This window comes from Sabethes cyaneus, chromosome 3 (assembly GCF_943734655.1).
Source record: "Sabethes cyaneus chromosome 3, idSabCyanKW18_F2, whole genome shotgun sequence".
In the NCBI taxonomy this organism is placed as follows: domain Eukaryota; kingdom Metazoa; phylum Arthropoda; class Insecta; order Diptera; family Culicidae; genus Sabethes; species Sabethes cyaneus.
In genome coordinates, this window is record NC_071355.1 from 22309719 (window position 1) to 22327077 (window position 17359).

At 41.4% G+C, this 17359-nt stretch overlaps 1 protein-coding gene across 5 annotated transcripts in view; it reads left to right on the forward strand.

Annotated features, from left to right (window-relative positions):
- Positions 1–12650, forward strand: part of LOC128741568 (tumor necrosis factor alpha-induced protein 8-like protein) — a 46485-nt gene extending 33835 nt beyond the window's left edge. For all 5 annotated transcript variants that reach the window (XM_053837489.1, XM_053837488.1, XM_053837486.1 and 2 more), the window contains 3 exons: positions 879–1616; positions 10651–10805; positions 10873–12650. In XM_053837489.1, coding sequence (XP_053693464.1) covers positions 1604–1616; positions 10651–10805; positions 10873–11286 — 582 coding nt within the window. In that variant the 5' untranslated portion in view covers positions 879–1603 and the 3' untranslated portion in view covers positions 11287–12650. The remainder of the gene's footprint in view (positions 1–878; positions 1617–10650; positions 10806–10872) is intronic.
- The last annotated feature ends 4709 nt before the right edge of the window (positions 12651–17359 follow it).

Sequence of the window (17359 nt, forward strand, 5' to 3'; positions counted from 1 at the left end):
TTTAGACCACCAAACAAACTTCCGTTGCCAAGGAAACCTGTTGTATCAGCGCCGGCATGGGGACATTTACATTTTACGAACTCTAGTATGGACAACAGCTTCTCAATCCCTTTCTCCCACTACGAATACTGCCGATTTATTACATCCTCTTGTTGGTTACTCCAGGTTATTTTAAGTTAAGATTTTGGATTTTAAAATGGCTTCGGAAAACGACATTCGATTTTTGCTTGTTAACTGCTTTCATTGAATACCTAAATTATGAGAATTTTATGTAAATCTCTGTCAAGTCCCACACACATAGACCACTCTGGTTGCGCTCAGACCAAAAATGGAAAAGTGAAAAAAGCAGAGTAAAAAGCCGATTTTTCGAAATTTTAATTTATTTGCAGAGTAGATCTACGCAGCTAGATACGGTTTATGCAAAAATCACATTTTCGATCAAAATGGTCAATAGGCAGACCACTCCTGGTTCCGTTCGTGACGGTTCATGTGTCTTTTGTTGTATGCATCTAATCATGTCTTGAGTTCAAAGTGTATTATGCTGATTGCAAGAGAAACTTTCGCATCAAAAGTGCGCAATCGCTCGTAAACGGGTTTTAGTTTTAGATTGAATCGTGTCGGTATCTTCGGCGCACTTTTTCGCCGTACTCCAAAGACACTTATATACGATTCAATCTAAAATAGCATTATTTTAATGAGCGACTGTGCACCTTTGAATGTAAAATTGTTCTTGCAATCAGCAATACTAAATCGTTGATATATTACCTTTTGGTTTTGCACTTTTCTATCTAGTTACAATATATCTATTACGTTTATTACGTTCCATTATCTTACATTTGTTTATTTTTGTTTTTTTTTCTGTTTCTTTTTTATTGCAGGATATTATTTTCAACGAAACAACAATAGCTTATCGCACAACACATCTTAAGTTCGTTTGTGTTATTAGTAACGTTCGACTATCGCCAGCCAGCCGACCACTTGAAAGCTTTTACATGTTGCAATACCTTGCTAGTGGTGGACTCTCGAACAGCACAAGAAAAACACCGCTCGAGTTGATAAACAACAACTTTTTTGCCTATTCGTTATCGTCGTTATCAATCTTCAGCAATTGAAAGTGACTGCTGACAGCAGATGATTCGGATTGATTGAAAAAGTAGATCGCTGCTGCGTAAACGTGTTTTGTGTGTTGTGTATCGGCAAAGGTACGAGCGGAACCGGACGAGCCGAGGGGATTTTTTTTTCAACCTAAAGGACGGAATATGTTACCGGTTTGCTGAAGGTCGCTCGTGACGGCACTGCCGAAAAAAAAAACAAAAATAAAGAAATTGTTTGCTGCTACACCGGCGGCGGCCGGTTTGACCTTAATTGAAGTGAAAACATAGCTGTCGATTTATGTGTACAAGTAGTGAGTGACGCGCAGTAGAAACAAAGCAAAACACATTAATTTCCAAACATTAGGAACGAACTCATCTGGCGACAACAGCAAACAGTATTCGACCGGAGAACCCTGACGGATACATTTCCTTTTCCACAGTAACTAATTTGTTGGAATTAACGGTTTCCAAAACGGCTGAACTTCGTCTTTTCTGCTTGTAGGAGGAAAATGATCGATACCGGTAAGTTTTTAATTTGAAAAAATCAAGATAAAAAAACGGACTTCCAGCGCACAATTCTATTCCGTCCCGCTGGTTGGTTCGAACATTGCGTTTAGTTAGTTAGAAGCTGTGTTGATCACATCGTACTTATGTACGTATATGGAAGCAGGCGCACTCAGTGAGCTGTCGAATTCTTCACGCTCGTTTGCACTTTGCGTGCGTTGGCCTCGGCGTACTGTTAAAGGGTTCTAAGCGACGCTCGTTTGTAATGTGAATAATAATAGTAGCGAACAGCACAGCAAGCTGTCTTTCGGAACAGTTTCAGTCAAAGGTTTTGCTTCAATTCGCTAATTAGCTAGTCGGGCATCACCGCCCACGACGAGGAGACACGTCAAGCGCTTCTAGTGAGATCAAAGGATGATTCATTTTAGGGCGAAACATGCGAAAAGGGTCCAAATCCAAAATGTGAATAATCCAAGTGGGAGTTTTTTTCCTATGCTTATCCAGCGAAAAGAAACTCTCACTTTGAGTTTGATTAAACATAGAATTAAACTCTTCCTAGTTCTGTCCAGCGTCGCAAGAATCAGCGTAATTAGTGTCCTCGGAAAACCATGTTCTAGTATTATCTGACACAGCTCATTTCGTTTGACTGAATCGTACACCGCCTTAAAGTCCACAAACAGAACAGAGGAATTTGTCTACCGACCCTCGTAAGAGACTGGCTTCAATCAGTCAGGCTTCAATTTGGTCAAAATTGACCATTTTCGATATCTCAATTATGCCATATTCTGGACTTAAATCAATCAGATTTAAACAATTTAATATCTACTAGTACTGACTGGAGAGCGAAACCAGGTAACGAAACAACGCGAGGAAAAGCATTTATGTTCGGTCGTTCTTTTTCTCTTTTGTTTGAATGGTTCAATAAAACCTGTGCATTGTGGTGTGGCGCTGCTGGAATCTGTTAACCTGTGCTTGTTTTTTTATTCTTCATTAAATTGATTGCACACATTCTCGTTGAAGAGAGCTATTTTATGTGGGAATGAATGCATCTTGCTTAATGGAGCTGTAATCAAACTGAGATCTGTCGTTTATTGTTCGTTCGCGTGATAAAACAGGTGAAGGATCTGCAAGCAGCGGCATAAATACCTACATAGTTGCTATCACTATTATGTGGAGCAAATTGTTGACAGCTTTTATTTGCTTCTTTTCATTACCATTTTCACAATCAATTGAATGTTTGTTTTCTGCATTCCATTCCATTGTAGCTTATGGACTTGGAATTCATATCGTAGAGTAACGTTTTTCTGACAAGAAACATAATGTAGTTTTTCTCTACAAGCTATAGAAACCTCGAATTCGTAGTGATTATAAAACACCAAAATGCACTTTAGCCAAGCTGTAGGACATACAAGAACTTCGAGCTTGATTTTCACTTTGTTTTCAATTTGAGTTAAAATGCATTTATGCCACCGTGATAAGCATAAGAGAGGAATCTCACAGTCTTGATCACAGGAGGTTCAACCAATTCTTAAGCTACCGTTTCATTGTTTTATCGCCCAATGCTTCTCTCTTAGCCGAAGCTGGCGACAATTTGGTGGATGCTATTAATTCTTTTGGAATGATCAGAACTTCATTGTCGTTTCACCATTGGGGCACATTCATGCTGTAACTGGACCATCATGAGACTTAATGAAGGGTAAAGCCCGTTTGTTGAGGCACTCCCATTTGTATACTTCCAAATTCATGGTATTATCACATAACAAAAAAACGCAGGTTTTCTTGTCACTGAAACAGAACTTACCCACTAAAACAAACCGCCTCTGCTAGGAACTTTGCCGCGAGCGGAAGCATTGTAGAATTTGACCCCCGGAAATTGACAGCAATCGGCTTTCTGACCACTCTTTGTTGTTGGAGTTGTTTGTGTTGTCTAAGTGGTCGGTAACACTTGTAGATTTTCCGGAGATGGATTTACCGCCCGGATGGATTTACTGCGGTCAGCATTCGGTTTTTAAACCAAATCATCATCGAGATATTGGGAATTGGGATCAGCCTCACTGAAAATATATAAAATACACCAGCAACCCAACAGTAGATAATTAGGTATTTTATATAATACTTACTACTTACTTAGGTGGCTTGCCGTCCTAAGACAAAGCCTGTTGAAGAAAATTTCTCCATGTAACTCGGTTGAGGGCTACCGCTCTCCAATTCCTCGGACACCGAGTACTCTCCGCCAGATCTCGCTCCACCTGGTCTAACCATCTTGCTCACTGCGCTCCTGGTCGTCTTGTTCCTACCGGATTTGAGGCGAGCACCATCTTTGCAGGATAGTTGTCCGGCATTCTTGCAACATGCCCTGCCCATCGTATCCGTCCAGCTTTAGCCACCTTCTGGATACTGGGTTCGCCATAGAACTGTGCGAGTTCATGGTTCATCCTCCGCCTCCATACTCCGTTCTCCTGTACGCCGTCGAAGTTCGTTCTTAGCACTCGTCGTTCGAAAGCTCCGAGCACTCGCAGGTCCTCCTCGAGCATTGTCCATGTTTCATGCCCGTAGAGAACAATCGGTCTAATAAGCGTCTTGTACAGGGTGCACTTTGTACGGGTACTTGGTCTGCTCGACCGCAATTTCTTGTGGAGCCCATAGTAAGCACAACTTCCGCTGATAATACGCCTCCGAATCTCACGGCTGGTATCATTGTCCGCCGTTACCAGTGAGTCAAGCTAGAAAAATTCATCGACTACCTCAAACTCATCGCCGTCGATCAGTATACTACTGCCCAAGCGGTGTCGTTCGGCATCGGTTCCGCTGGCCAGCATGTACTTTGTTTTAGACGTATTTACCTTTAACCCAATCTTTTCTGCTTCGCGCTTTAGTCTGGTGTACTGTTCAGCCACCGCCACAGATGTTCTGCCGATAATATCCATGTCTACGGCAGAGCAGACGAATTGACTACATTTGTTGTATATCGTGCCCCGCGTGTTGATATCCGCTCGGTTCATAACACCTTGTAGTGCTATGTTGAACAGCAAGCATGAAAGACCATCACCTTGACGAAGCCCTCTGTGTGATTCGAATGAACTTGACAATCCACCCGAAATCCGAACACAGCACTGTGTACCATCCATCGTAGATTTAATCAGTTTGATGAGCTTCCTGGGGAAGCTGTTCTCGTCCATGATTTTCCATACCTCTTTCCGGTCGATGGTATCATATGCGGCTTTGAAGTCAACGAATAAATGATGCGTGGGAACTCTGTATTCACGGCCCTTTTGGAGGATTTGCCGCAGTGTAAATATTTGATCCGCTGTAGACCGACCTTCGACGAAGCCGGCTTGATAAGTTCCCACAAATCAATTCGCAATTGGTGATAGACGGCGGAAAATGATTTGGGACAGCACTTTATAAGTGGCAATGAGAACGGTGATCACTCGATAGTTCTCACAGACCAACTTGTCGCCCTTTTTATAGATCGGGCAGATAACCCCATCTTTCCACTCCTCCGGTAGCTGTTCCGTATCCCAAATTCTAACAATTAGTCGGTGCAGACAAACGGCCAGCTTTTCTGGTCCCATTTTAATAAGCTCCGCTCCGATGCCATCTTTTCCAGCTGACTTGTTCTTTAGCTGCATGATGGCCTCCTTAACTTCGCCTATCGTTGCGGCTGGCACCTCTTCCCCGTCTTCCCCGCCTGGGCGCCATTTAGGTGTTCATCGAAGTGCTGCTTCCACCTATCGGTCACCTCGCGATCGTCCGTCAGAATACTGCCAGTCTTATCCCGACACATTTCGGCTCGCGGCACATTGCGCCATTGCGGGATCCGTTCAGTTTCTGGTAGAACTTCCGCGTTTCCTGAGAACGATGCAGCCGCTCCAACTCTGCATATTCCTGCTCTTCCAGGTTGCGCCTTTTCTCCCGAAAGATTTGGTTTCGCTGCATCTTCTTCTGTTTGTGTCTTTCCACGTTCTGACGTGTGGCACTGCGCATCTTGGCCGCCCGCGCAGCGTTCTCCTCATCCATCACCCTCCTACATTCATCGTCAAACCAATCGTTCCGCTGATTCCGGGCCACATGCCCGATGGAGCTCTCCGCTACACTGCTGATGGCTGTTTTGATAGTGTTCCAACAGTCCTCGAGAGGGGCGTCGTCCAGCTCGTCCTCTTCCGGCAGCGCAGCTTCGAGTGAATGCGCGTAGTTTGCGGCGACGTCTGGCTGCTTCAGCCGCGCGAGATCTAACCGAGGCTGGCGTCGGTACCGAATGTTGTTCACAACGGAGAGTCTTGGGCGCATCTTAACCATCACTAGGTAGTGGTCCGAGTCAACGTTAGCGCTTCGATAGGATCTGACGTCGATAATGTCTGAGAAGTGCCGACTGTCGATCAAAACGTGGTCGATCTGTGATTCTGTCTGATTTGGTGACCTCCAGGTGTACTTGTGATGGATTCTGTGCTGAAAAACGGTACTACGTACGGCCATATTCTTGGAGGTGGCAAAGTCGATAAGTCTTAGGCTTATTTCATTGGTCCGCTGGTGTGCACTGAACCTTCCAATCACCGGTTTGTATTCCTCCTCCTGGCCGACCTGAGCATTGAAATCCCCGATGACGATCTTGATATCATGTTTTGGGCAGCGCTCGTATTCACTCTCCAACTGCGCGTCCTCATCCTTGTCGTCATCGGTACTTCTGAGGTGAGGGCTGTGCACGTTGATAATGCTTATATTGAAGAATCGGCCCTTGATTCTCAACCTGCACATTCGAGGATTGATTGGCCACCACCCAATCACCCGTTTCCGCATCTCGCCCATCACTATGAAAGCTGTACCCAGCTCGTGTGTGTTGCCGCAGCTCTGGTAGATGGTATGTCCATCTCTGAACGTACGTACCATTGAGCTCTTCCAGCACACCTCCTGCAGCGCTACGACGTCGAACTTGCGGCTCTTCAATACGTCGGAGAGCACTCGAGTGCTCCCTTGGAAGTTGAGAGATCGCCAGTTCCACGTCCCGAGTTTCCAATCCATAGTCCTTTTTCGTCGCGTGGGTCTATTCCGATTGTTCCAGTAAGAATATATTTGTTCTTCGTTCCATACTTTAATATTTTTCGTGGTGACGGCTTGCAAAGCCTGTTACACCAACCCCCTGTTTCGCCGGAGGGCCAACGAAGCTCAAAAGAGCCCTCCTTTCCTGTCAGCATACGACCTTGGCTTCCACCGGGATGGGTTACCCGATCTCCACCAAAGTTGCTCGTATCCCGGCTGGTACCACGAAGCGGTAGGAATAGGAGTTGCTGAATAAGAGGCTATGAACCACTGTAGGGTCTATTTTATGCTTACACGTGCACAAGGTACCGACGGTACGCATTATTCAGCCGTTTACCAGCCAGGCGACAGACATAAGCCTCTTATATTTATGATGAAATGAAATATGTATATAGATTTTCATGAAATCGTCAATAATTTTTGGTTCGGAGCTGCATATTTCTGCGTTCTGCGCAAACTGCCTCTCCAACACAGAACAGAAGTGGAAGTAGAAATCGAAACACGTACATGCTACTTTCCACAGATACTAGCGAACCTGGCGGTAGCGAGTTACTTTTTTCCACGAAAACACACGAAAGCATGTGAAATCTGATATGCGATTGGCAGTGAGCATTCTGCTTATATTGCTGTTATTCACTTCTAAGCGAAAACCTTCCCAAAGAAAAATAAAAACAAAAAAGACTGTTACCAGTTTTGAACGCCGAATCGTTGGGACTTCCACTTCTTTTCTGTGTCTCCAACCAAGGTTGACCCCCCGGGCAGTTGGTGACACGGTATAGGCTTTTTATTCAGAGTGAGTACACGGGTAAACGAAGGAAGCGTTTAGGAAATAAGGTTCTTTGGTTAATTTGGATCCCCAACAGCGTCAGGACCTTACATTGTTGCTTGGACAAACTTCAAACTGTATGCTATGTTCATAGCATAGAATAGCATAGCATAGCATAGGCAACCGTACATGGGTGGCTGATATAGTGTACCCGTAAGTACACCATACACCTGGCCATGTCCTTACGGTTGTAGAAATGGGTACGTTAGTTGTACACCTACTTTAAGAGGATGCGCAAAAACTCACGCAATCTTCATAGCCCAAGCAACAAAGTGAGTTTTATTGTACTCTTATGGTGGTCTTGAAGACTAATTTTGGTCTTAAATGCCATCATAAGAGTGTAACAAAATCCAAATTGTTACTTGGGAGATGTTCATGTACCCAGTAATGTAGGGGGAAGTCGTCTATGCTCGGACACTTTGAGTTTTTAAGATAAAACACAAAAATACCGGCTTTATTACCTCTAATTACACTTCAATGTACAGAAACAATATTATAAGCAAAAAAATACAAAATACAAAAAAAATTTGCGTTGATTTTGAAAGTAGATAGTATTTTGAGTACAAATTAGCTCAAATCAAATCTTCTATGCTCGGACATGATAAACTAATCTATTAAAACAAGCATCAATTAGAGAAAAAGATCCTAGAACAATTTAAAACTCCAGCACAGACCTTGTGACTCCAGTCCTGGCAGGTTTGCTGTATGAAAATTGAATGAAGTTCTATTCACATAAATTTTTTGTATGACATTTACTCGATTCTCTTTGTTTTAATGGTTGAACCGTTTGACAGTTCTCATTTGTTTACTTTTTGAAAAAAAGCCGTCATAATTGGGACACCAAAAAATCTTGCAATTTACTATTGTTCCATGCTTTCCGAATATTTTTATCAATCTTCGTTTTTGAGAAATCTTAGTGTCCGGTCATTGAGGCTGTCCGGCCATAGACGACATCCCCCTACGATATGAATATAATATGAGGTATATAAGCATAGAAATAAAATGAAATGGAGCATATATGGGCAAAAATAGAACAATCTCACCAGCAATCCATCGAATGAAATATAGTTGCGTCATTTGAGTCTCCACCAGTGCATCTAATATCCAACAATTAGTTTAATTCTTCCTTCTGATATCAATGTGCCTTATATAAACCTGTCACGGCCAAAGTTTTCACTGTACAGTAGGAGCTGCTTGATGAGCTCTATCCATTACTGGCTGCCTCGCCGCATTAGACTTAAAACTGAACATGAACACGAAATTAGAGACACGAAGTTTAACTTGAAATTAGAATTGTTCCATGTTTTCACCTTTTCTGTGTTCGTTCTTTTTTTATCACGCGTTTCCTGTTTCATTGTTCCACTTTTATTTGTTTTCGGTTCCATTTTTTTTCTTATTTTAAGTCCTCATGTTAAGTGTTTGTCCTCATGTTTTTCTCTCATTTTTTGTTATTTTCTTTCTCGTATTCCAATATTTTTTTGCTCTTTTCCCCTCTTCGTTTCCATTTTTCGTCTTTTTCTAACCCCTTTTATCTCCTTTCATTTTGATTTTTTTGCCTTCGTCTGTCCTTTTTTTCCTCTTTATGATGCCTTGTTTTTCCTTCTTTTCTGTCACGTTTATTCTATTGATGATGGCTTCCTTCTTTCTATTTCCTCTTCAGTTTTCTATTTTTTTTATTTAGCGTTTTGCGTTTTTTCTTCCATTTTACCTTTGTCTTTAATCCGTTTTTCTCGCCTTTTTCTCCTTTTATATCCCGTTTGAACTCTTTCGATTTCCTTCTTCCCTCTATCGGTTTCCTTTTTATCTCTCGCTGTTCGTCTTTTCCCCTTTTGGTTTCTCTTTTTTTCTCTCGTATTTTCTGGCTGGGAAAGGGAATACCCTTTCTCGTCTCGTTTTCCCTCTTTTTTCTCCATCGTTTTCCGCTATTCCGCTGTTTCCTTTTTTCCTATTCCTTGTCTCTTTTTTTCATGTCCTGTCAATTCATCCTTTTCCTTTGTCCCGAATTACCTCCGTTCCAGTTCGTCTTCGTTTTCTTGCTCGTTTTCTATGGCTTCTTTATCGTTTTTCCTTCTATTCTATAGCTTTTCTCTTCCACTTCACCTTTTTATGTTTTCTGTTATCTTCCGTTTTACCATTTTTAGTTCGTTTTGCTTTTCTTCTTTTTCTGTCTCATTTTCCCATGTTTTCCCAATTTTATTTTCTCGTTTTCTTAATCGTTTTTCCTTCTTTTCTTTAGTTTTTCTCCAGCGCTTTCTCTTTTTCTTTTCTTTTCTATTTTACCTTTTTCTTTTCTCCTTTTATATCCCGTTTGACCTGTTTTCTAATTTTTCCGTCTCTATCGCTTTTCCTTTTTTTCTGCCCGTTGTTCTTTTGCTCCGTTCCTTTTCTCTTCGTTGATTGTGCTGATTTCCCTGAGTCCTGAATCTCCTCCGTTCCGTTTTTTGTCTGGTTTCTTTCGTTTTTTTCGTGTTCAGACCCATTTTTCCTCTGTTTCTGTTTCGTTTTTTGACATTCTCTGTCCCGTTTCAAATTTTTCGGTCGTGGCTTTCACCTTTTCTCACTTTTAACAGCTTTTCTATCCCGTTTTTCGTTTTCGTCTGTTTCGTTCTTCCTCTCCTATTATGTCACGATACGCTTTTCTTTTTCGTTTTATCCTTTATGTCTTGCGGTTGCATTTTTTTCCTACTTAAGTGTCCTGTTTAGTTGCTTACTGGTCCGAAAAGAACAAAATCTATCTCGCAAACTAACCCATCTGACGGTGCCTTGTCTGGCATTGAATGTCTTAACAATATCATAGTTCGACAACACTGGGGTTTCCATTCTCAACGCCTTCAAATCCTTAGTTTCACTGCTAGTTCTCACGGAAATGTTTAAAAACAAATGTTTGTTTCCGGGTTTTATCTAATAGTATAACTTCGTTGAAACAAAAAGATGCGTTATGCGTTTTCCAGCACTGAAAGAGGCAACATTTAAAGTTGAAAAAAAGTTAGCAAATCGCTTCCGGATTGCTATGATCGATACAAAAAGCACACAAGATGCGTGTGCTGCAGAACGATTTTGACAGAAAATGTGTAATGTGTGATGAATAATATTAACCTACTGTAATTTCTAATGATTATTTGCAATATCTACAAAAATTATTGAAGCTTGCCATTCATTACTAATTAAGCTAATTTTTCCTGTTTCCAGTTATGACCGATAATGCCTTCAAAGCCAGAGACATCGGTCTTCGTGCACAGAAGAAAATTCTGTCTCGGATGGCCACCAAGAACGTTGCCAAAGTGTTCATTGACGGTACGACCGCTTCCCTGCTGGACAACGTCTACCGGTTAGCCAAGACACATGTAAGTGTTAAGTTTTCTATTTTCCCATAACGTATAAATCCTATTCACATTATCCACTGCATTCCAGACCGGCAGCAAGAAGGACGCCGAACGTCTAGTCAAGAACGTGATCAAAATCGTGATCAAAATTGCCGTCCTGCACCGCAACAATCAGTTCAACGCCGACGAGCTGCGGATGGCGGACCAGTTCCGCACCAAGTTCCAAACGCTGCAGATGGCCATCATATCGTTCTACGAGGTGGACTACAGCTTCGATCTGAACTATCTGCTCAAGTCGCTGCAGGCGGTGCACGGGTTGTGCAAGTCGTGCGTCGAGCGCCACCTGACGGACAAATCGATCGGCCGTATCGACGAGGTGTTTGCGTTCTTCAGTGATCCCACACTGCTGGAGACGGCTTTCCGGCAGGATTCGCCCTACCGGGAGCTGATGGATAAGATCATTGCCGATCTCAACAAGGCGATGGAGAATGGGGATATTTAGGGTGGGACTTATTTTCAGTTTTTTTTTGTTGGTGTAAAAGTATTTTGAGAAAAGGCACGGGCGGGTGTTTAACCGTCTTGTTGCCCAATAATTTGTATCGTTTTTTGTTCTACTGTTTAACTAGTTGTAAAGGAACAGCCAGAGTGGGGTTTCATTGCACCGAAACACAGCTGTTATTAGCTTGAGCAAAGTTATTTTAACTTATAATAGACGATTATTTATCAACAGTTCAATAAACGTTGCTTGCCACTTAAATGTCTAATAGCGTAGGAACATAAGAAAATTGCCTAACCTATATATTAGAATTCTGATACTTTTCAATACGGAATACGGAGCTAGATCATACTCAAAGATTGTTTTAGTCATTACTTGTGTAAAGAAAAAGGAGATTGTCTGACACTGTCATGTTGCTTTAATGTATAAAAAACAGCAAATTATCAAGAATAGTACATTTGCGATAGCATATAGTGCTTGCTGGAGGACGAAAGTTTTAATTTCCAAGAAGAGCTGTAAATAACAGCATTGAGTGCACTGGCCATTTTTTGCGCACTTTCGAAGAATCAGCGTAAACTAAATATTTGTTCCAAGCTGTTGGAACGACTTAGGCAGATTCAAAATTATTATTCCTTGAGTTAGCCACAATACCGGAATTGAGTTGAGATCCGATATATCATGATAACTTGACAACATGTAAAATTTTTATTAAACAGTTGCATACAAAAGCTATGCTTTCCGCGGTATTTATACTAGATCTTATCACTAAGTTAAACAAAAACTATCTAAGTCAGTCGTACTAGAGAGAGCCTATTTCTGCGCAAAACACAGAAAACTCATATCAAGGCACACAAAACAATTTACAGTCTATAGGGACTGTGTAAGATGTACTTAAAATCACGCACTGAACAATAAACAACAAATATTTCTAAGTATGATAGATAGTCAGTCAGTCAGTCACTGAGGACTGTGGCACGCCATGTTTAACACGTACTAACATACCTAAAAACCGAACTTATAGAGAAAAACACATCACTCGGCACACTCGGTGAAAAAACTAGAAAAACAACGGAAAAAAACACTCACAAAATGGACCAGTTATTCTCCTGTAGTACTTCAGTTTACAAAACAGCTAGCTAAAAACAATATCAGTTAGGAAACGAAAATGAAAACCTAATCCAATCACTGCACACAAAACGAAAATTCGAAATACTCAAGTTTCGTTGGAAACGATGAAAACAAAAAATAAATGAGAAAATTTGCTTATAACATTGATGGAACATGCAGCAGTTTACAAACGTTCAAATTCAGTTTGCGAGATTTACGAGATGATATTTTGAATGATTAACGCTGGCAGGTAATAAAACAAACGGCGGTGATCCAGTAGAAGAAACGGATGTTTCGCGGTTCGCGGATGTTCTATCATTACAGTGAAAGAACTGTCCACTTTATTTTTTTTTTCATATTTCATATTGTAAACGAGACATACCTAAAAATACTTTTTTGTGCACCTCTAGTCACTCCTGCCCTTCAGGAATCTTTTAATTACCAACACGGCAATTTCTTTCATAACCATAGTAACCACGTTTGTTGATCCTAGCAACCTGTGAACACACGTGTTCGATGTCCGTCCGTTGCGGTAAGTTGTACTTGCATAGTGAAAAATGGATTCGCGTGTTTTTTCGGAACAGGAATTCCAGTCCAAGTCATCGATTCAGCACTTTCTTTGCCTACGTAGTGTTGAACGTGTCATTTATTAACTGCACACTTTCCTCCAGGAAGTATGGATATGGCGATGCGCGACTAGCCACCAACACCGACCGGTGAGTACCGAATAAAATCTGTTGCACTCGTCGTGAATTTTTTTTAGCAAGGCAATTGCCCAATTTTTAATTACACTTAATGACCAATTCGTGCGAGATAATCATTAAAGCATCGTTTGAGCCATCGGAAAGCTCGTTATATCCTCATTTAAAAAGCAAACAGTAGGAAAAAAAGTTAGTTTTGGATAGAAAATTTTTGTCGGATTACTGGTACACCGGGTGCACGGCACGTCCCTATTACTAATGAATAAGGGTCATTCCATGCCAAGTGACTGAGAAAAAGTTCAAACGTGTAATCGACCTTCACGGATTTGAACCAAATTTTGCCAGATTGTTCGTTTTCGGTCAGAAAGTAAAAATCCAAAATTTGATACAGATCGAACATTGCCTCGATTAATGCGAACGCCTCCATTTTTAAGGAAAATACCCGATTTTGTCAAAACGTCTTTTTTTCTCTCAAAAATTTCAACTTCATCGTATTCCGCAGATTTTTTTACATAAGAATCACTCATCGGCCCCGAGGTATTCTTTGCCGATCCCGAGATACAGCGTTTTAAAGCATGCAATTCCCCAGGCACGGTGTCGCAAGTAACAATTTCAGGTTGATCAAACGCTTTTATAGCTGATTTTAATCAATCTAAGGCAGAACTATGGTTTAGGTTTAGGAATAAAAACCTTTCTTCAGCTCTTAAGCATCTAAATCTGGTGATTTTATCAAGCTTCGGGCTTGTTAATAGCTGCTTTCGAAGCCGCAATGAAGCTTAATAGAGGCTTTTGTGCGCTTTTAAATAGCCAACTTGCGCAATACTGTCAATTCTATTTTTAGAACGCGAAATAGTTTTGCAATATGCTTTTCAAGTCGCTTAATCAACTTCTTATCAACTTCTTATCAACCTTTATACAGCCAAAAAAAAGCCTAATGAAAGCTTCTACTGTACACTTTAACATCTTTAAGCAGCCATAAGACAGTTAGATGTTTATGGCTGTTTAGAAGCGGATTGTTTAGCAGAAAAATATAGTTGCCACTGCCCCTCTAGCGCATAATGTTGGTGCCAATATGTTTGCCACTGCCCGTCTGGTGCAAAACGTTTATGGCAATATTGTTGCCACTCTCTCGCAGGATCACTTTTAAGAAACTGATCAAGTTCTACCATTTAAATCTACAACTATACGAAGTATTCGTTAACATTTAGCTTTTTTTTTGCTGGAAAAATAGTTAGAAAACTTAAAAAAATTGGTGGCAACATGTTTGCCGCAGCCCGTTAAGCCCAAAATGTTCTCGAATATTGGTTTTTGGATAAACCCGCATAATCTATCACAAGACGCCGTAAACTGAATATTACCATTCAAAAAGTTTCCAATTCAATGGTTTTTCTACGAATTTAAACTTACAAATTTACTGTTGACACTCAAAAACCAAGATTTGTTTTCATAAAAGTGGTTCGTAAATTACCATTTTTGCAAATTTAGCGGTTCAAAAACATTGAGAATGTTGCCAAAGGCTATCTGAACATATTGAGTACAAAAAATGTTAAAACGATATTGTTAGAAAAGCAAAAACTATATTTTTCGTTGGACACAATATAGTTGCCACTGCCTTATAAAGGGTTAAGCCTGTTTATCAGCTTTTGAGAGAGAGAGCTGGTTTGAAGAACTTAAAGAAACGAAAAATTTCGACAAGAATCTTTTCGTCGAAGCACTTAGAATGAGCGGTGAGCCTCTGAGTCGAAGTGCGGAAGGGGTAACGAACATGTTGGTAAGGGCATGCCAAGAAAGCTGGCACCCAAGAGCCAACGTCGACCAGTGTTTTGGTGGGATGAGCAACTCAGCAACCTCCGCATCCGCAGTAGTTGCCTCAGAGCCAGAAGACGAGTACAGAGAGCGGGAACTGCGTCAAACCTAGAAGAGCGTAGGTCGGTGTTCCAAATAGTAAGAGCCGCACTAAAAAGAGCGATACAACAAGCAAAAAGGACTGCTACAAAGAGCTGTGTCGTGACGCTGATGCTAATCATTGGGGTACAGCTTACCGGATTGCGATGGCGAAAGTCAAAGGACCAAAGATGACAATGGAGTTATTACCAGAAAAGTCAAAGGTCGACGACGAAGACGCCGAGAGGGTACAAGTCTTCAACGAGGAAGTGCCAGGTCCTGACGGGATTCCCAATGTAGCTCTAAAGGCCGCGATCCAAGCATTCCAGGACGTATTCAGGACGATGCTACAGAAATGTCTGGAGGAAGGTCGCTGCCCGGACATATGGAAGACGCAGAGGTTAGTTTTATTACCGAAGCCGGGAAAGCTTCTTGAAGATCCAGCATCGTACAGAACAATCTGTCTGCTGGATACACTTGGGAATCCGTTAGAAAGGTTTATACTCAGCAGGCTGACGAAATTTACGGCGAGCGCACACGGTCTGTCTAAGATGCAATTTGGTTTTCGGAAGGGCAGGTCAACGGTTGATGCCATTCGTACTGTAGTGGAGAAGGCCGAAAAATCGGCCAAACAGAAACGAAGGGGCGATCGATATTGCGCTGTGATAACGGTCGATGTCAAAAATGCCATCAATAGTGCCAGCTGGGAGGCCATCGCCGCGTCACTGCACAGAATGAGAGTCCCCAGCTGCCTGTGCAAGATCCTGAAGAGCTACTTCCAAAACAGAGTGCTAGTCTACGAGACTGCTAAAGGTCAGAGATCGGTTAACATTACGGCGACAGTTCCTCGAGGTTCCACCCTCGGACCGACCCTCTGTATAATGGGCCAAAAGGGCAATGGTCGTTGGTTTTGCGGACGACATAGTACTATCGGTAGCAGGAGAGACGCTGGAAGAGGTTCCCTTTAACACCTTTAAGCAACTGTAAAACGGTTTGACGTTTATGGCTGCTTAGAAGCGGATTGTTTAGCAGAATCCGCTATTAAGCGTGTTTATCAGCTTTGGATGAAAGCTGGTTTGAAAAAACTTTAAGGGGGGACCCTACTCTGGAAAGTCGAAAAAATCTAATTTTATTTTTTTGCATTTTCGAAACATTGATACCTTCGGAAATGTCATGTTAAAAGGTTTTATTGATATCTGATTTCGTTGAAAACTTACGGAAAATATTGTGGAGTCAGCTCAAGGGAATCCACTGCTGTACGAAACTTTGAACGCGTTTTCCCCGAAACCATGTTTCTCTAGCTGGCGGTACGTGGATCTCTGAATGAATCTAGTCGACCGATTTGGCTGAAATATTTTTTCATCATGTAAAAATGAATTATCTAAATTGTTACGTAGCCGTTTATTGATATCTAATTTTTTTATGAGCTCTTAATTGGCAATTTTTGACGAAAAAACACCTTTCTTTTAGAAAATTTTGGTAATTTTTCGAATTTCCAAAAACCGCTACGAAACAATTTAGGTATTGATCTAAAGCTTCAAAATCATCCTTGAAATCTGTTCTACGATACTCCGTTGGTTCCCGGCACGTACCGCCTGCAAGGAACTATTTTCTACAGGGCATTCACTCGCCCACCTGCCACCAGCATAATAATCACTATTCTGGTATCCAAAAAATGCAAAATATATCTTCAAATATACCTTAACCAATAACCGAAATATTCCAACACTTAACTATAATTCTAACAACTGAAAAAAATTACGAAAATCTATTATTTTTCGGTCTTTCAGAGGGGATACCCGCTTGTTTCGCTCCGTAACTTTTCCCTTAAAAGATAGCTACTTTCTTTCTTCAGTGAAGTTGCTCAAAACAATATGATCAATAAATGTTTCTCACCAATCGAAGACGTTAAGCTTGAAACTAAAAAGTTATTTTTCCTATCTGTTACGTTATCCCCTTAAGCCCTACTTTTCTAATACAATTAGAAAGTTCTCACAAATCAAAGAAACATCGCGGAAGACAGTAAGTTGATATCTTTAATAGTTTCGTCACAAATATCGATGACCGTCTTCTTTTGAATCCGTCCCACTGTGCGCCGCAGCGTGCGGTTGGCCAGAGAGGTCCCCGTCAAGGGCGCTAGCTCTTGGGGGACCTAAAAAGGGCTTGTAAGGCAGTAATGCATTAGCAATAACAAATGCCATTAAAAAACTGGACTGATTTTAGCAATTTCTCATGCCACGTTATCAGTTGATTTGCATGCAACAGCCATGGCGAAAACAGTCAAACAACTGCGCTTGATGCTTTGTTCGTACTGCTAACGAACATGGACATTTTTTTATGCGAGCCTGAACCATTGCGACCATTAGTTAGATCTATTGTGGTATACT